This window comes from Canis lupus, chromosome 1 (assembly GCF_011100685.1).
Source record: "Canis lupus familiaris isolate Mischka breed German Shepherd chromosome 1, alternate assembly UU_Cfam_GSD_1.0, whole genome shotgun sequence".
Taxonomy (NCBI): domain Eukaryota; kingdom Metazoa; phylum Chordata; class Mammalia; order Carnivora; family Canidae; genus Canis; species Canis lupus.
The window spans coordinates 76,366,492-76,386,584 of record NC_049222.1 but is presented as its reverse complement, the minus strand read 5'-3'; the positions used below and the strand labels follow the sequence as shown (position 1 = coordinate 76,386,584).

The 20,093-nt window shown below is 36.2% G+C and overlaps 1 protein-coding gene across 2 annotated transcripts in view; it reads right to left on the bottom strand.

The window, feature by feature from the left end:
* Nucleotides 1-20,093, bottom strand: part of UBQLN1 (ubiquilin 1) — a 44,859-nt gene that overhangs the window by 6,594 nt on the left and 18,172 nt on the right. For both annotated transcript variants that reach the window (XM_038526976.1, XM_038526977.1), the window contains exons 2-7: nucleotides 15,938-16,089; nucleotides 13,304-13,419; nucleotides 8,647-8,909; nucleotides 8,017-8,175; nucleotides 7,602-7,836; nucleotides 2,458-2,600 (exon numbers count right to left, since the gene is read on the bottom strand). In XM_038526976.1, coding sequence (XP_038382904.1) covers nucleotides 2,458-2,600; nucleotides 7,602-7,836; nucleotides 8,017-8,175; nucleotides 8,647-8,909; nucleotides 13,304-13,419; nucleotides 15,938-16,089 — 1,068 coding nt within the window. The remainder of the gene's footprint in view (nucleotides 1-2,457; nucleotides 2,601-7,601; nucleotides 7,837-8,016; nucleotides 8,176-8,646; nucleotides 8,910-13,303; nucleotides 13,420-15,937; nucleotides 16,090-20,093) is intronic.

Genomic DNA, 20,093 nt, shown 5'->3' with positions numbered 1-20,093 from the left:
CAAAGTCTGGAGGGTAAAGTAAAATCATCATTGCCCTCAAGTAGTTAACCATATTTGAGAGCAATTAATTATATGTACACACTAGAAATAGAATTCCACTTTCCCTCCTTTATTCTTACAAAATGAATTATTTAATTTCAACAAAATGAAGAAGTGTTTTACGGATATACAAATATTTGTTTCAAAGTGACCAATAAATTCACAGTAAATAATACCTACTTGATATCAACAAACCTGCTTCATTATTGTCTCCATTAAAATGCTTTTAATTATGAGAACAGATTAATAAAGTTATCACATTTATCTTCCAGGATTCATGTCATTTGAGAAAGCATGACATCTTAAACCCATTCATTCTTTCTCAGAAAATCATTATTTTGTTTGCTTAAGATATTTTTCCTAACTTACCTCACTATAAACAATAGTTTTTATACTCAGACTTTTTTGAATATCTAAAAAACAAAATCAGCATAGAAAAACTACAAACTTTAATTTGCTGATAACCAGAGTATGTTGTAAACATTTCTAAATTGTATATAATAAAAGACATCCATATCTAGCCTTCTGTTAACATTTTACTTTAGAGTGAAAAACAATATATCGAAGTGCTCAAGTCACTGTATAATGTAGTTAGTTTAAATGGCTGGAAATGTGCGTATTAAAATCAAACTGTTTTTTAAGATTTTATTTATTTATTCATGAGAGAGAGAGAGAGAGAGAGAGAGAGAGGGGCAGAGACACAGGCAGAGGGAGGAGCAGGCTCCATGCAGGGAGCCTGATGTGGGACTGGATCCCAGGTCTCCAGGATCACGCCCTGGACTGAAGGTGGTGCTAAACCGCTGAGCCACTGGGGCTGCCCAAAATCAAACTTTTAAGTGACATGCACATTCAGTGCTAATTAGTCAAACAGACTTTTAAAAACATATATATTTTCCACATTTATTTTAAACAAAAGTGCCATGATCACAGTAAGTTGAGCATTTAATACTAGTAACTCATAATTTTTATATGAATAAGAATATACAAAAATTCAAATACAAAAACTTGTTCTTTATTTCTAATTCTACAAATATTAAGAGGGTAGAAGTTATCTGCTATATACTTGAATCAATATGGTTCCAGACTTCAGAAAACAAAAACCATTTTGTTTGACATAATGAAGAAAGTGATTAAAAGCTTTTAGAATTCTGAAAATAGGAATACACTATAAAGGAAAAGATTTAAAGTCCCTAACACTCTAAGCTTTTAATACCCAGTAAATATAAACTACAGATGATCAAGGTTATTTAACATCCTCCAAGGTTTTTTTTTTCAAGCCCACTGGTTCCTAACCTAGGGACACATCAGAATTGCCCAGGGAATTTGGGGATAGGGGAAATGCAATGTAATTACAACAGAATCTCTCAGGTTAGAAAGATTTTTTTTTTTTTTTTTAACTTTAAAGCTCCCAAAGTGACTTTTTTTTTTTTTTTAAGATTTTATTTATCCATGAGAGACAGAGAGAGAGAGAGAGGCAGGCAGAGACACAGGCAGAAGGCGAAGCAGGCTCCACGCAGGAAGCCGGATACGGGACTCGATCCCAATCCCAGGACTCCAGGATCACGCCCTGGGCTGAAGGCAGGCACCAAACCATTAAGCCATCCTGGGATCCCCTCCCAAAGTGATTCTAAGTGTTCAGCCAGAGTTCAGATCCACTAATTCCCCTAGTTATAGTCCTTTCAAAACGAATCAGAAAATGAGTAAATTAATAAAAGACCATCATACTAATTTTGGAGAGGAATCTATAATGGAAAGAATGAGAACACTGTTCCACAAATCTCCCCCTGCATTTTAACAAATGATTTCAGACTATTTTATAACTTCTATTTTTTTTAAAGATTTTATTTATTTATTCATGAGAGACACACAGAGAGAGAGAGGCAGAGACACAAGCAGAGGGAGAAGCAGGATCCATGCAGGAAGCCCAATGTGGGACTCGATCCTAGGACTCTGGGATCATGCCCTGAGCCAAAGGCAGATACTCAATCACTGAGCCACCCAGGCATCCCTATAACTGCTATTTTGAACATGACTATTTCCTCAAAGATTTATATGATCTAATAAACACAAGTATTCCAAGAAATGTATTAACACTGTACTTAATCACTTTCAAGATTTACATTTCACTAAATATCTTCCAGAGAGTCATCCAAAACTTTGTATTCATCTCCTAAATTAACATATATACAAATTAAACCTTCACTTCTTTCTAGCCAATGAATAGCAGATATGAAGCTGTTTTAATTATACATGAGGAAGTTAGTTTACTGCAAAGAAACAAAGTATCCAAAATATTGGAGGTGCAGTTTACCTACTTTTCTAGGTAACACAACATAACCCAAACATGCCAAAATCACATTTGATTAGGCTCTTTCAATTCACACTGCACAGTCCTTTCTAATACAATTACAAACTCACCTGTGCAGCAAGGTCAGGGTTCTGACTTAGTGACTGCATCATGCTTCTCATGTAGGGGGCGGACAACATATTTTGCATAAGTTGTGGGTTTTCAGTTATTTGTTGCAACAAGCTCTGCATTCCTGGTGTGTTGAACATACTAGCTGAAAGTTAAAAAAAAAAAGAAAGAAAGAAAGAAAGAAAAATGACACTGTATCAAGGAAAAAACACATAAACAAAAGTGAAAGTTTTAAAGTACAGTACATACCATGTGTAATTTTAGGAACTACAGATGAGCACACATATTACTAATCAATTGAACTAAGAATTATAAAAGAATATCTCCCAAACTACATGCTAAACATATACCAGTAAAGGAAGGCTTATGATGTTAAAACATTCTGCTTATGTTTCCAATAAAATCACACCTAATGGAAAGGGCTAAGTTCTAAAGTAAACTTAAGAGGCAAAAATTAGGTATGGTCAAAATTACTAACTGAAAAATCCCACATAGTAAATCCGGGCTAACGTTTCCTCTAGGACTGCCTGATTAGAACCACATCCAGCACCTGATACGCTCACACTGAACCAAACCCTCTCTCTTCTCGCCCAGATTTCCTCATGGATGAGCCTCCATTCCACTTTCACCCAGGACTGATACGGAATAAAACAGCAGGCACATTTAACGTATCAGAGCAAAGACTAAGTAAGAACAGTGATCAGAGCCAGATTACCTGGGTTCAAATCTAATTTATGTAATCTTGGGCAAGTTATTTGGCTTCTTCATACTTCCAGTTTCCCCATCTGTCAAATGGAATAAATAGTATCCACTGCATGGACAGGTTGTGACAGCTAATGTGCCTAAGTGCTTGTTAACTTTTTTTAATGAGACCTACTGCTAAATTTATGCAAATTCAACCTTCTATGAAAACTAATCTGTTCAACACATAACCAGATTTTCACTTGCTGACTAGATAAACTCAAATATATTCTCAAACTCATTATACGCAAACTTAACTCCTTAGTTTTTTCATTTCCCTCCTGCTCTAACTCCAGAGTCATTTTATCAGGCTTAAAACATTCAACAATTCCCATTTATCTTTCTGGTTTATTAGAGGTCTTTTGGGATTTTTTTGGTAATCATTCTTTTTTTCCTATTTTCTCAAGTTGTTTCAATTAGGTTATTTTCCACATCCTGGAGTCTAAGAATATTCTAACACAAGTGTTGAACAAACACTACCTGCAAAGCAAATATGGCCCATGACCTGTTTTTGTACAACCTACAAGCTAAAAATGTTTTTTAAATTTTTGAATGGTTAAAGAAACATTGTGAAATGTGAAAACTATATGCCATTCAAACTTCAGTGTCCATAAATAACATTTTCTTGGAACACAGTCTTGTTCACTTGTTTACAGTCCACAGACACCTATACCTAGTAGTTCCCATGAGGCTGTGGCCAGCCACCCCTCCCCTGCTACTGCAGATGCTGCTGAATGCATCACACACCACGGGGACTCAGTCACGCCTCACACCACACACATCACTATAGCATGTTGTTATTTTTTTTCTCTTAACTACCAGAACATACCAATCACATAAGCACACAAAGAAAAAGAGTTGGGACTATAAAAATTGTGCTTCTAAGGTACAATGGAGCAAGGGTTATTTTATCAAATGAGACAGCAAAACACTATTTTATGCAATAACATGAAGGAATACAAAATACTTCAACATTGCTAGACTAAGCACTCATCACAGTATTCCCAAATCAAGAAAACAAAAAATTTAAAATGCAGCCATCTACTCACAGATTTCTTTACAAAAATAAAAAATGAAAATAAGGCTACAACCAGTAAAGTTTTCAAGTGGCTTCTTTGTTAGCCAAAAAGAAAAGCAGGATACTAGTAGTGATTAATTGGCATACTTAATGAAATCTTGATTGCAGCAGCCAAATACAAATCTGTCCAGAAAAAATAAACTCGTTTAAGTCTCTCAAGGAGAAGAGTTTCTCAAGAGTAAAGGACACTGAGCTCACAGCATCAATATTCAATAAAAAAAACAATGGAAATTATTCTGTGTGGTATTTGTTCTTAATGAGTTGACAGATGTTAGTGTTTAAGGAGTCAATGTCAAGCTTAAAGTGACTGAAAAATTAGCCTTTGTAAACAGTCTGCATAGAACTACACACAAAACTATTTTCGAAGTCCAGAAAACACTAATACAATGCATCCTGAAACAGAATCTGATAAAATGTGCCTATCTGATGATGATGAAAACATATGTGGAAGACTGAAAGGATTACTTAGACAAATACAGAAAGCTTATAAAAATATAAAGTATTTAAAAACTATGGTTATTCACAGTCTTATTAATCAGTAGGTAGACCGGAAGATATTTTGAACTATCATGTTATCCAACCAGTAGGAATATCAATGGTGAATACCATTTCACTCCTGTGAACTTCATATAGTCAATTCCATGAATTTTTGTCAGAAATATTCTGACTTGCCCAACCACACACCACACAGCAGCAATTTAATGGCTTAGCAGAGGTAAAGTTTTTGTTTTGTAGGAGGTAAAGTTTTACCTTTTTTTTTTTTTTTTTTAAGCTAAAGGCTAAGACTGAAATTCTTCTGAACCACTTAACCACCATAACCAAACACCAAATGACTCTGGAAATTACCTTTTGCTAGAGACTTTAGTAATATTTCCCAATAAATTCAATCCATATAATTAGAAGGCAAACAGCATGCAAACAAGTAAAACTCATACTGTAGTGATTGTGACAATAACAAATTATTCAAATGACAATGTTAAGCTGCTTTATACATTCTCTTGCTGTCAAAAAGCTGAAACAAGATCTCCATTCCCACAAATTTACAGTAGGTATATATTTTTAGTTCATACTACTGTTCCAGCAGCATTTTTTGGACCTCAATGCAAGTGCAAAGAAAATTTCCACATTTCAAAATTCACTTAACTGTGTAATTGAGGTCCTACCACCAAACATTCAATTGCAAGTGATCAGACCTACAAATAACATGTTAAAAGCAATGAAGAATCTAACAATCCTATAAATGCTTCCAACTGATGACTATGCTATTAAAACCACATGCTTTTGGAATGAGTACATATTTAAGTAAAAACTCATTATATATTATACTAACAGATGAACATAATTTGATTCTGACAACAGGAAAAACTGTGAAAATCAATTAAGTATTATCCCTAAAAAAGAATTCCATTCCTATCATTCATAGATATATATATGAAACAGTATTATACTCAATTATTATTATATTTTCACTTATCATAATGTGTTTTCTCATAGTATTCTCAACTTTGCTCTTGGCCTGCAGGGCCTAAAGTATTACTTGACCTCTTGCAGGAAATTTGCTGACTCCTGCTCTAAGATTTCCTTACCTTCTAGAGTAAATGCTTACAGGGCAAAAGAGGAGTCAAGAGTTTTATCTTTATAGGTATATGTGGGTACATACATGTGTATGTAACTGCAAAAAGTTGAGTAAAAACACAATAGTGTACACTATGCTAACAAATCATTAGGCTAGCAGAGTCTTTTCATTTTTGCTGTTTTTTGTTCTCTTTTGATAGACACAATAACATGAAATCAAGCCATTAAATAAAAAATCTGAATTAAAAAGTTACAAAACTGATTTTTTACAAAAGTTGTTACCATAGATAACCATGTTATAATTTAAAACAAAACAACAACAATTCTCCTATCAGGAGATCTGCCTAGTCTTTGCTCTGTCTGGTCTGAGATCTTTGAAATGTGAATAAAGTATCTCTCTCAAATGATAATAAGAGTCAAATAAGCAGTAAGTAAGATACAGAGCAGGATAATTGTTTTGCTGATTTAAAAACGGTATTACTTCAGATGTGAACTAGACTTACTATGGTGATCATTTGGGAATACACACAAACATTGAATCATTATACCGTATATTTGAAACACTATGCCAGATATAGTCCAATTTTTTAAAATGGCAATACTTCCATTTTTACAAAATTTGTATTACATTCAAAAACTTCATGAAACCCACTATAGTCTATAAAGAATATATCTTGGAGTGACCACCAATGACTTCCCCTATTATGATTTCTTCTCTCAGTAATGACCTTCCTAAAAATTCCTCATCCAGGGGAACCCTGGGTGGCTCAGTGGTTTAGCGCCTGCCTTTGGCCCAGGGTGTGATCCTGGAGCCCCGGGACCAAGTCCCACATCGAGCTCCCTGCATGGAGCCTGCTTCTCCCTCTGCGTGTGTCTCTGCCTCTCTGTGTGTGTGTGTCTCTCATGAATAAATAAATAAAATCTTAAAAAAAAAAAAAAAAAAATCCTCATCCAGCACCTCACCTTTCCACTTCCTCCGCCAAACACCAGGTATCTTTTAAAGCACATCCAAGTCCTCCTCAACTTTAGGAAGTAGCCCCATGCTTTCATTTCTTCTCATTTCCATGCTAACCACTAGGACTAAAACCATTACTCTAGCTACATATTTTAGATTTAAGTCTTAGCATCTGAATAGCTGACAAAAGGATTTCTATTTATTAAGTCCAGTCTACAGAGAAATGATCAAAAGTAAATTTCTAATCTGTTCACACATCAAAATCTCCAGCAGCTTTATGCAAACATAGATCTTAAAGCCACTGTGAAGATTCTGATCCATGAAGGCTGAGGTTAAGACCTGGGAATCTGATTTTTAACAAACCTGGCAAGTGCTCTGATGCAGCTCACTTAGCCCTGGTCCCAGGACTGGAGTTTGAGAATCCACTGATCTAGAATACAAACTAAAGCCAAGAAACATGTGCTCCAGTAGGAAGTCCACAGGTAACTATATTCCCTCAGCATTCTTGCTGTTGAAATGAAATGACCACCTACTACTTCTCCCAAAACCATTTTATGAGAACGGAAAAACACACCACAATCTCTGGAAATCTTCAGTAACCCTTTAACTATAATGCACACAAGTGATTAATACTCATCACTATATATTCAAAACCCATTTAAAAACCTGCAACATGAAAAGATAATTCATAAAAGCTACTTGACACACACAAAAGCACAAAAATTAAAAGCATAAAAAAGTGTTTTCATTATTCAAAGAAGGACAACAAAGAAAAAAATGAATTGTTATGAGCCTACCTCCTACTCCAGGCCCCAAATTTGGCGCAGATGAACTCTGCCCAGAAGTGCCACTGGCAGCACTACCACCAGTGCCCCCGACAGCGCTGGTGGTGCTACTGGAAGCTGATGAACTCTGGGAAGCTTGTGGAGCCCATGGATTGGGCAATGGATCTCTATTTTCTGTACGGGAAGGTTGACTACCTTCACCTGAGGATGTATTGCTCACTAGGGAAGCAAATGGATTACCACCAAACTGTAATAAAAGACACAAAAATCATAAAGAATAAACTTTTGTTTTAAATAACAGATATGGAACTCTTTTCTTAATGAAAACTGTATTTCCCATATAAAGGTACCCTTCAATCACACACATATTTATATTAAAATAGGCACTACCCTTGGACCTAAGCCTTGGGGGGGCCAAGGTTATCACCTGTTCTTGTGCAGCGCTCAACATTGGTTCCTGAATATCCGTGTACATGCGCCGTAAAGCATTATAACCCCCTGGGATGCTTTCTAGGTTGCTCAAGGCTCGGTCCTGGTTTCTCATCATTTCCTGCATCATTGCTGGATTCCTGGCAAGTTCCAATGTCTAAGAAAAAGATATCCATATGAAAAGGCACTGAAATACACATGAATTAATTTAGCTATTAACCACTACAGCTGATTTGTTTTCAAGTTTTCTAACTCTATGAAGTAGCAGTCTTTGATATTTAAATCAGAAACTTATCTTAAATAATTCCTGCCGGATTTCACCTCAATCTAACATTCAAGTCACACCAAGAAAAAAGCACTCTATTGTGAGTGAATGCCTATCTCCTGAACCAGATTCTTTTTGTTTCTTGAATCTGTAAAATAACTGTTCAGAGTGATTTTTAAAATACAGCAGAAAATTCAAAGTTCAAACAGTCCAAATTAGTGTGTTGTTGAGTTTTCCTGAACAAATATCAGGAATCTTTATGGAGCTTAGCCATCTACAAAAGGCAAGCCCCTTAAGTATAGATAATTAAGAACTAAGTACATAATTCCTTAGCTAACGGAACTAAAAGAACTGTCCACATACTTGTCTCATAATATCTGGATTATTCAGCATATGACTAATTTCTGGATTTCTCTGAATCAACTGCTGCATCTGTGGATTGGCCATAATTAACTGCCTCATCAGGTCAGGATTTGAGAGCATGCTCTGGACAAAGGGATTCTCCATAATCTGGACCATCATTTCAGGATTGGACATAAGTTGCCGCTGCATCTGACTTTGTAGTTCAGAGAAGTTAGTAGTATTCAAACCCAAGCTACTCAGGCCTGCAAGCCCTCCAAGGCCACCTAAAGAGATAAAGGGAGAAAGATACATAAATAAAAGTCAGAAATTTTATCACTGTGCTAAAATATGAAAATGCAATAATACTGACTCAATAGTCCCATTATGGAAAACCATTTTAAAGCAACAGAATTCCTATTACTTCTATAAATACATGTTTGATTTCTGTAATTAATATTAGCCAAAACCCATTCACTTTGTTAATTTAAGATTAAATAATAAAACCAAATAAAATGTGTATTTCCTATGTGTGGTATAATACAATATTTTTGGTCTTTCTCCCAGATTCCTGGCATAGATCTCCTAAAAGCCTTAGAATCTCCAGAGTGAAGGGAGTGTCTTTTGTTATACCATTACAAGCCCCTTTAAATCATACTTCACTTATGCTAATTAATTACTTACTGTGGGGCACCTAGACAGCCTCAGGATTGGTGATCACCAAAAAGACCAAGTAACAAAAGAGCTGGTACTTCCAGCCCTACCCACCAACCTCCAGAAAGGGGAGGGAAAAGAACTAGATGAGAGACTGAGCTCTAACAAACTCTTGAGCAATGAGATGCAGAGACCTTCTATGTTGGTGAACACTTCTAGGGCATGGGAACTCTGCACTCTCCCATACCCCCACATTTCTTGCCCTATGCTTCTCTTCCATTTTATATTTCTGAAGAGTATCCTTTATAATAAACTGGTAAACGTTAAGTAGGGTTTTCCTGAGTTTTGTGAGCCATTCTAGCAAACTACCAAACATGGAGGGGAATTGTGGAAAGCCCCCACACACACACAATTTATAGTCTGCAGGTCAAAACACATGGTCCAGTCCCCAGACTGGTCTGAAGAGGCAGTCTTGGGGGACTGAATGACTCACTTTTAAACCTGTAGGATAGGACACTACCTCCATGTAGGTACTGTCAGAACTGTACTACTACAAGACACCCAGATGGTGCTGGATAATTGGCTGATGTCACAGAGATACCCTAGAATATGCCCATTCAAAAAGAGATGAAAATATGCAGGGTTTATACTTGTAAATAATCTCTTTCTAGGAGACTAGCTTAAGTTCAGCAAGAAAAATTCACCTACAAACTCTGTTTCGAACAGAGGTGCTACCAATCAAGGAGAGAAAAGGACAGGACATACTACAGGTGTCTCTTTGGAGGAATTAAGTCATAGAAAAACCTAATAGACCCAAGAAGATGAAAGAGTGATCATCATAAAATGTTAACTTTGTAAAAATTGCATAACCAACCAAACGCATTCATTCAAGGAAATAACAACAGGGAATAGCTGCATGGGATGGGGCAGAGAAGAGGTATGGAGATTTAGTGGGGAAGAGGTAGTAGTTTAAGGAGCAAGAGAAGAGTTTTTGCATTTGTTTTCCTTATTTACTGAGCATTTTCTAATAGGCCAGGGACTGTGCTACACATATAGGGAAAAACGTGACAAGAAACAAGTACTACATACAGAACTCAATATAGTAGGAAAGACAACACATGGAAAATAAATACAGAATAAGTACTTTAATAGAAATGGTCACAAGATAATATGGTGATGCAGTACCTAAGTGGAATGGCTGCTTTTCATAAGATGACACTTAATGAGTATAGAGAATGAATAAGCTGTGAAGAAATGGGAAGGACTGGAAGAAAGATTTAATACTAAACACAACAAACTCTATATACAAAAGGCAGAGAGACAAATAGGACTACTGATGTATTCTTGAAATCAAAAAATTCAGTATCACTGGAATGGCAGAGAGTAGTGCTTACCAAACATTCCACGTGCAGTCTTTTATTTCTTTTGCAGTTGGACAGGCCCAAGTGACTAGTTATGACCAAAGGACTTTAAAACATGTGTGTCACTTCTGGTCAAAGTACAGAAGGTCCAGCATGGGACTCTTAGCTATCTCTTCTGCCATGTCCCAAGTGGTGCAGCTATAAGATGGCAGGATTCCATTAGTCTTTGTCCCTGATGACTGACCATGTGGATGAGAGCCTCACTGACCAGTGAAAAACATGCAGAATGAAGGAAAGCTTTGGAGCAAGAAATTAAGCTTTGTGTTAAGAAGCCACTGAGTCTGCAGTTATCTATTACCAAAGGATAGAGACTCTAATAAAACTGTTGAGCTGAGTTAAGAAATAAGAACAAAGAGGTAGGTAAAAACTAAATCATAAAGCCTTGAAAGATTTTAGGCAGAACAGTCACTTCAGATGTTCTTCTTCTATTAACAGTGTGGAAATGACTCAGAGTAAACATTACAGATTTGAAAAGTCCAGGAACTGCATCAAGGAAGTAACAACAGGGGATAATTATTGCATGGGGTGGGAGAGAGAAACAGTATGGAAAGAGATTTAATGGGGAAAAGATAGTAGTTTGAGGGGCAAGATGAGGGTTTCTGCATTTGTTTTCCTTTGCTTTCTGAAGACACACACACACACACACACACACACACACAGGTAAAGTACTTAGAGAACATCAGGTATATCAAAGAGGAGTGCTTAATACAAGACGTGGAATTCACAAGTGCCATGGGTTGACATACAGATTTGAAAGTTACCAAGATACAGGAGGAGGATAATGTTATAACAAGAAAAACAAGGCAGAACTCTGGGGAACAATACCAATCAAGAGAGACCCATAAATGAGAAAGAAAAAAAAAAAAAAGTCTGGAATTAACCAGAGAAAAACAGGAAGAAAATTTCAAGGACTGGTAAGCACTGAGAAAAACTGAATTAAAACAAAAATGTGTCCCTTGAATTCAGCAAGCCAAGAGGTCAATGGTGACTTTATCAAAGTAATTTTCAGTGAAGTGACGGGGGAAAAAAACAGAGCACAGCAAACTTAGTGAAAGGGAAATACAGACAAAAAAAATGGAAAATACCTCTTCCAAAGACAGTGAAGAACAAAGGAAAAGGTGGTGGTGAGATTCTGTAGCTTTTATACATAGGATAGGCCTTCATGACAAGAGGCATCAAAAAAGGAAAGCTAACTACTTAGGGTAAATGGAATAAATGATGAAAGAAAGCAACTCAGACAGGAGGTGGTAGGAATGAGACTGGAAATGAAAGAAATGTAGGAAATGAAGGAGATGTATGGCCTCAAACAAATTAACTAAAAGCTTGTCTGGGCTTCAATTTCTTTGCCTATAAAATGAGGGACAAGGGGAGAGATTTACTCCAACAATACCTTTCAAGACCCTGAACTCATCATTTCACCCTAATCTCTCTAGATTGTTCGTGCCAATAATCCTGCCATCTAAAATTTACCAAAAGAGACACATTTAACCTAAGATCATTTCAGAAAACATGAGCAGCAAAAATGTAAAAGTTAAAAAAAAGAAAAAGAAAAGCAATTATGAATCCCTGCCATGCCCTAAAATGATTCCAACATAGTTGTACAGAACTAAATTACTAACAAACTTAAGGAAGGAAGGAAGGAAGGAAGGAAGGAAGGAAGGAAGGAAGGAAGGAAGGAAGGAAGGAAGGAAGGAAGGAAGGAAGGAAGGAAGGAGAAAAGGAAAAGGAAAAGGAAAGGTATGATCCTTGATATGTGAAAACTGTACATATTTTTTTTTTAAATGTCAGTTCAGAAATGCCTGGGTGGCTCAGTGGTTGAGCATCTGCCTTTGGCTCAGGTTGTGATCCCAGGGTCTTGGGATAGAGTCCTGCACTGGGCCCCCCAGAGGGAGCCTGCTTCTCCCTCTGCCTATGTCTCTGCCTCTCCCTCTGTGTCTCTCATGAATAAATAAATAAAATCTTAAAAAATAAATAAAATTTAAAAAATAAAATGTCAGTTCAAAATACTATTATACTTATCATACAACCTAAGAACTGAAAGAAGCATCTAGCCATTTATCTATCCAGTTCAGTGTGTGCTTCAGAATACTCTTTTTTCCCCAACAAAACGTTCCACAGAACCTCAGTATAAAACTGATATAAGAAAAGTGGTTTTGGCTGATGCAGGAGCTCCTTAGCCAATGGACTTGCTCCTAAGCCCCAGCCCTCCTCTGTAGTTTCAAGACACTAATGCAATCTGAGTCCTTCATTTTACAAATAAGAAAATCACATTCAGGGGGTTAACTTAGCTTATGATCAATAATTAGCTAATCTTTCTCAGATTCAATGATGTGGCAGTCAGATCAGGTACACATATACTAGATCTGTTTCACAATTAAAAAAAAAAAAGTGCTAATTTATCACTTCTTAAATGTAAATGTAAGCTAACCAAGCACATCTGTATTCCCAACTACTTTCCTTAATACCTACAATTAAAGAAATAAGCTATAGAAGCAAGTGTCATTGTTGTGGAAGTGATTTAACGTTTAATTCTATCATTTTACCCAAAACCACCCTGAGGGTGAAAAGGAGTTTCCTATCTCTATAAAATAACCAAAGGCATTTACCTAAACCAAAAGGGTTGCTAGTGGCAGAACCAGATGTGGAGTTAGTACTAGGCGCTGATGATGTGGTAACGTTGCTTCCACTGGTATTTGTTTGCTGAGCTGAATGATCCTGCGGCCTAGGAAAAATAATCAAATCATTGTGTAAACAGTGGAGCTAATTATTTTTAAAAGAACCTCTGAAATTCCAGAATTCTCAGAAATAAAAGTGTAACTTTTCAGACTAATTCAAATTATCATAAGGTAAATAACCTGAAATAATTAAGCATTAAGAACATAAACATAGCAAAAACCCTATACAAATTTAAACTATACTTCAACTGCCCCCCCTCCAGTACATGTACATAATAAATATTTCATTTGGCATAATAATAATGTAAGATATGGAGACAGGTCAACTCATAGAAGAGAAATCAATGACTAGTCATATCCACAAAGCTGGACTATATAAGCAACTTTTTATCTACTCCCTTCTTTCTTAGTTCTTGAGGATTGGGGGGCAGGCAATTCTACTCAGCCCCTTTAAATTGTTAGAAGTTAAAAAAAAGGCTGAGAAAATACCAGTAATAACCTGTATTGATATAATTACTTAATACTATCTTTATGTTAAAAAAAAAAAAAAAGATACTTTATTGGACACCCCTTCCACCTGATACCAGTTAAGAGTTCTGAATCACTCACTGCTTCATTCATTGTTCTAAGATGTACGTTTTTTTCATTCTGGCATTTCTGCAATCAAGAAGTCTTATAATTGCTGACAACCAGGCATCAACTGTCATGCCTGCACACAGGTATTCTGTATGACTTCAACTGAGTGATTATACCAGACATGCTGTGTTTAATAGCACAGAAAATGTCTTCAGGAAGATTTTGCCATTAATTGGTACTAATAGTTACTAATGTGTATACAGAAAAGTATAGAAACAGAAACAGAATAAATGAATTTCCATCAGAGAAGCAAATATTTGCTGTTGGGGTAAAACCAGCATAAAATATTGTAGAATGAGTGTCAGTGGCTTGGAGAAATGCCTGGAGAAAATACTGTAGCAAATCTTTACAAAATGCTATACCACAAACTCTCAACAGTAGAGGTTCACCACATATGTAAAAATGTGAATATTTATGATGAAGTCAACATGATTCAAAAGAATCACTCAACATGAAGTAGTGTTAGGAAGACTTTAACCGATTTATTTCATGTCTATTTTCTATGTATGCATAAGAGTTATATGATAAAATATATCCAAAATAAGTCTAAAGGAACTTTCACTAAATATAAAAATTTCAAGTGAAAAGAAAATATAACACGTTTGGCAGAATCTTTCATTAGTGATACAAAATATAAAAGTATCTTTTAAAAACTGATAATGAGGTACACCTGGGTGGCTCAGTTGGTTAAGCATCTGCCTTCGGCTCAGGTCATGATCCCAGGGTCCTAGGATTGAGCCCCACGTCAGACTCAGTGGGAGTCTGCTTCTCTCTCTCCCTCTGCCCACCCGCCCCCCATCTGCCACACATGCTCTTTCTCCCTCTCTCAAATGAATAAAATCTTTTTTTTTAAATTTTTATTCATTTATGATAGTCACATAGAGAGTGAGAGAGACAGAGACATAGGCAGAGGGAGAAGCAGGCTCCATGCACTGGGAGCCCAATGTGGGATTCGATCCCGGGTCTCCAGGATCGCGCCCTGGGCCAAAGGCAGGTGCTAAACCACTGCACCACCCAGGGATCCCAAATAAATAAAATCTTTTAAAAAAAATTGATAATGAAATATGGCTACTCATTTGTGGGTTACCAAGGAAATAGACACCTTTGATCTTATCCAAAAATCACTCTACACCAGAAAGCATAGCTAAAAACATATCTGCTTGTTCTATAATTCAAATAATTTAGAATTATGACCATTCAGAAATATGACGATACTGATGAACTCCTTAAAATATCAAACGTGAAAGCATCAGCATTACTGAATCACATTTTTTTAACTTATCAACAAATAAGTGAATTTTAATCGATTTTAATATTAACGGTAGAGAAAGCCATTTAAAGCCAAGACTAGGGCCACCTCGGTGGCTTAGTGTTTGAGCATCTGCCTTTGGCTCAGGGCATGATTCCGGGATCCTGGGATGGAGTCCCGCATCGGGCTCCCTGCAGGGAGCCTGCTTCTCCCTCTGCCTATGTCTCTCTCATGAATAAATACAAAAATCTTAAAAAAAAAAAAAAAAAAAAAAAAGCCAAGACTAGTTATTTTTTAAAAAGAAAGTTAATTAAAAAAAGAAATACAGTTGACTCTTGAACAACACAGGTTTGAACTGTATAGGTCCAATTATACATAAAGATTTTTTTCAATAAAGACAGTAGAGTACTAGAACTGTATTTTCCTAATAACCTTTTTCTCTAGCTTATAGTATAGAACCAGTATATAATACATATAACATACAAAATAAGTTTGTTCAAGTTCCCAGCAAGGCTTCCAGTCAACAGTAGGCTAGAGTAATGAAGATTCTGGGGAGTCAAAAGGTATACTCAGATTTTTGATTGCATGGGGGTTGGTGCCTCTAACACCTGCATTATTCAAGGATTAATTGTATAAACATTTATTCACAGTTTAAAGCTCTAAGTCTTCTAAAAACATACCTGTTTTGTGTTTTGATGACAAGGTGAACAGTAAGTCCATCATGAATTCCATGCTGACTCAAAGTATCTTGATCTTTTAAAATTTTTCCAGCAAATATCAACACAAGTTGATCAGTATGTGATTTGAAACGTTTAGAGATTTCTTCCTTGAACTAAATAAGATAAAAATAATTATTATAGGTGTTTACATAGCACCACCTAGTCTAGTTTCTACTAGTACTTCAAAAAGGTACTACAAATATTGCAACAATTCAATCAGTATAAAGATACATCTTTTGTCTGTATCTTCATCACAGTGGGAAATGAGTATTAGCACTTCACACTCATCTCCAACACTAAGGTTTTGTTTCTAAGTACACATGTCCTATTTTCAACTTTCTGCTAAGTCCTGACAACTCATTTCTTCCCAATATTCTTGTTCTTTCTACATCAGTGGTGCTAACTCTAGGTCAAGTAACATAGCTGTTACCAAATTTACAATAATCTATGCCTCAGATTTCCACTCCAGTCCTGCTCCATTCTAGATGAATACATATACAGCCAACCTCATATTCTCAGCCTATTATACTTACTTTCAATTCAATATACCTATTATACTTACTTTCCTCCCTCATTCAACATTTATTAACAGAAGCATTATCTACACACACACACACACACACACACACACTATCCACATGCAAAGATACAGAGCAAAAAATCTTTCCTTGAAGGACAGCAATTAAAGTGTTATTAGTCAAGTAACACAAAGTACAGAGGGCAGTTAAAGAAAGCTTTCCAATGAAAACTGAAGAAAGATTAGGAACTAGCCAAGAAAACCTGAAGAAGGGCTTTCCAGAGACCAGAAAAACATGCAAAAAAACAGAGAAAAGAGCTTCATACTACTAAAAAAAAAAAAAAAGCCCTTATTTATTCGATGTTAATTCAGTGTTTTTTCAGATATTTATCACAATCACCTATATGCTAGGGTTTACTTCACTGTCTAAATCAGGAGATCTCAGAGTAGGCCAAGGAAACTACATTAAGAGACTACCTCAGAGAATCAGTCCAAATTCAGAAAAGAACTACATCTTAAACCATTCTACCCCAATGCCCTACAAAAATGGGTATCAAGAGATGAAGGCACTACCACCAAGGGAATGTTTTGGAAATATAAGGGAGTATTTTTGGTTGTCATAATAAGTAGGAAGATACATTAAATAATATCTGAAACATTATAAAATCAGAAGGAAGGGAAGGGGAAGTGTAGAGGGATATAAATAAAACACAGGCAATATATGACAATAATTGTTGAAAATGAGAAGTGCATGAAAGTTCATCATACGCTATCTTTGTGTATGAATGAAATTTTCCATAATCAAGTTACAACACTCAGTGTAAACAACTGTTTTATCATAAAGATGATGCAAAATTATGCCACAGTAAATATTTTAGAGTTTTTCCATCTAAGCTCTTTCTCTTTTAATCTGTAACTTTTTTTTTATCTAAGATAACAATTTCCAAATAACTAAAAAATCTTTGTAAAACACCATTTGTTAATATCCTCTGGAGAGGCCAATCAATAATTTAACTATTTTCCTATCATTGACACTTCATTTCTCTCTTTGGTAGCTACTAGAAATAGTAATAATGTAAGGAGCAGCAGAACACATGGTTTCCTTTTGTTCTTTTTTTTAAAGATTTTGAAAGAGAGAGAGAGCATGATCAGGGGGAGACAGAGGGAGAAACAGACTTCCTACTGAGCAGGAAGCCCAACTTAGGACTTGATCCCAGGACCCTGAGATCACGACCTGCGGTGAAGGCAGATGCTTAACTGACTGAGCCACGCAGGTGCCCCAGATAACATGGTTTTCTAATGACTGAATGACAATGTATGTAAAATGCAAGCATCAAGGACATTGCTGGTGGTCAATAATAGTAGCTACTACTATGCCAAGCCTTTTAACCCTCAATATCTCTGAGGTAGATAGATTTTAATCCTAGTTCAGATACAGAAACAAAGAGAGGTTCAATATGTCCCTCTCAGTAACACGGCTAATAAACTGCCAGGTTAGGATTCAAACTTGACTTCAAGAACCAACCTACCTAGATAAACTATGATACCTATTTTATATTATAAAATGGGATTAATTTAAGTCTAAATGTTTCCTAACCTTAAAGAAAACCTTTTCAGAATCTTTAATATCCCTCATGTGGGGGGGGATTTAACTAAGTATAAAATTACATAGTATATTTTAGGATTTGAAGGTAAGATGCCGAACTAAAAAAACACATCTACTCTTACATCCTAACTTCCCACTAAAATAGTAAAGGATTTTTTAATGCTTTATGGAGGTATAACTCACATACCATACAATTTTTGCCCATTTAAGGTGTACAATTCAATGGTTTTCAGTATATTCACAGATATGTGCCATTATCACCAATTTTAGAACATTTTCATCTTCTCTAAAGAAACCATTACCCTTTAGCTATCACCTCCCTATTCCCCCATCACTGCAACCCTTAAGAAACCACTAATCTACTTTCTATCTCTACAGATTTCTCTATGCTTGACATTTCATATAAATACAATTATATAATATGTGGTCTTTGTTAACTGGCTTCTTGGCATTTTCAAGGTTTACTCATGCTGTAGCATGTATCAGTACTTCCTTACTTTTTATAGCCAAATATTCCATTGCATGGATATACAACATTCTCTGTTTGTATTCTTAATCAACTGATGGGACATCTGGGTTGTTTCCACCATTGGGCTTATACATAAATGCTGCTGTAAACATTCATATACAGGTTCTGGTGTAGACACAGGTTTTCATTTCTCTTCAGTATATACCTAGATATAGAATTACTGGGTCATATGGTACCTCTTTATTTAACCATTTGAGGAACCACCAGAGTATTATCCTAAGTGGCTGTACCATTGTATATTCCCACCAGCAGTGTATAAGGGTTCCAATCTCTCCACATCCTCACCAATATTTATTATCTGATTTTTTAAATTATAAGCTATCCTAGCGGTTTTGATTTGCACTCCCCTGATAGCTATTAAATATCTGTTAATGTGCTTAGTTATAAATCTTCTTTGGAGAACTATTTATTCGGATTTTTTGCCCTTTTTTGTATTGGTTTGTCTTTTTATTATTGAATTGCAAAAATTCTTTTTTAAAAGTTTTGTTTATTTAAGTAATCTCTACTACCCAATGTGGGGCTCAAACTTGCAACCCCACGATCAAGTCACATGCTCTTCTGAGCCATGCAGGCACTCCTCAAAAGTTCTTTATATATCCCAGATACAAATCTCTTTCTGGGACAGGATTAGCAAAAAGAGATAACAGAAAAAACAGACTTTTCAGTCTCAACTGGAACAAAATTTTAAAGCTGGACATCGGATGGACACCTGGTCAACTAATTTAGCAGACTCAAGAGAACTGAATCCTAAACTGGCAATGCAGAAAGCAATAGCTAATTCAATCCCCAGAATCTGCAGAATTCCTAGAAGACTCAATACTGGTACCACCAGAGGCTGAGGGCAGGGGGTCATGGGTTGAGAGACGCATAAGGGCTAAAACACAGAGGACTATTTGCAAGTCTCAGAAGCAGACATATCCTCACTTCACACCAAGCAACAACTGCCCCTCCTCAAATCCATCAAGAGACTAAGGGACGTTTTTCTTCTCTAGAAAGGGAACAGAGAGTCTCTGGACTAAAGAACACACAAGGCACAATGAGACTGGGAGTACAATATAAAATGAAAAAAACTAAACATGACACATTAGATGCTGAGCCTTTCCCTCCTTCACTACACATCTATGAACCCCTTCACCATCAGGCAGTTAGACTATATTATTATAGCATCTCCAAGGAAAATCTAACTATCCTAAACGAAAAATACCTAAAGATATGGATGTAAGAGTTTTTTCCAGGCACCCTAGAGGAGTGGTACCCAAGGTGGGTGGATCCACTCTGGGAAGCATCTGGCAAACTCTGTAGACATTTCTGCTTGTCACAACAGGGGTTAAATACCACTGTCATATGGTGGGTGGAGCCCAGACACACTGCCATACATCCTACAATGCATAAGATAGTCCCACCCAACAACAAAGAACTATCAAGTTCAAAGTGTCAATAATGACAAGGTTGCCAAACTGCCCTA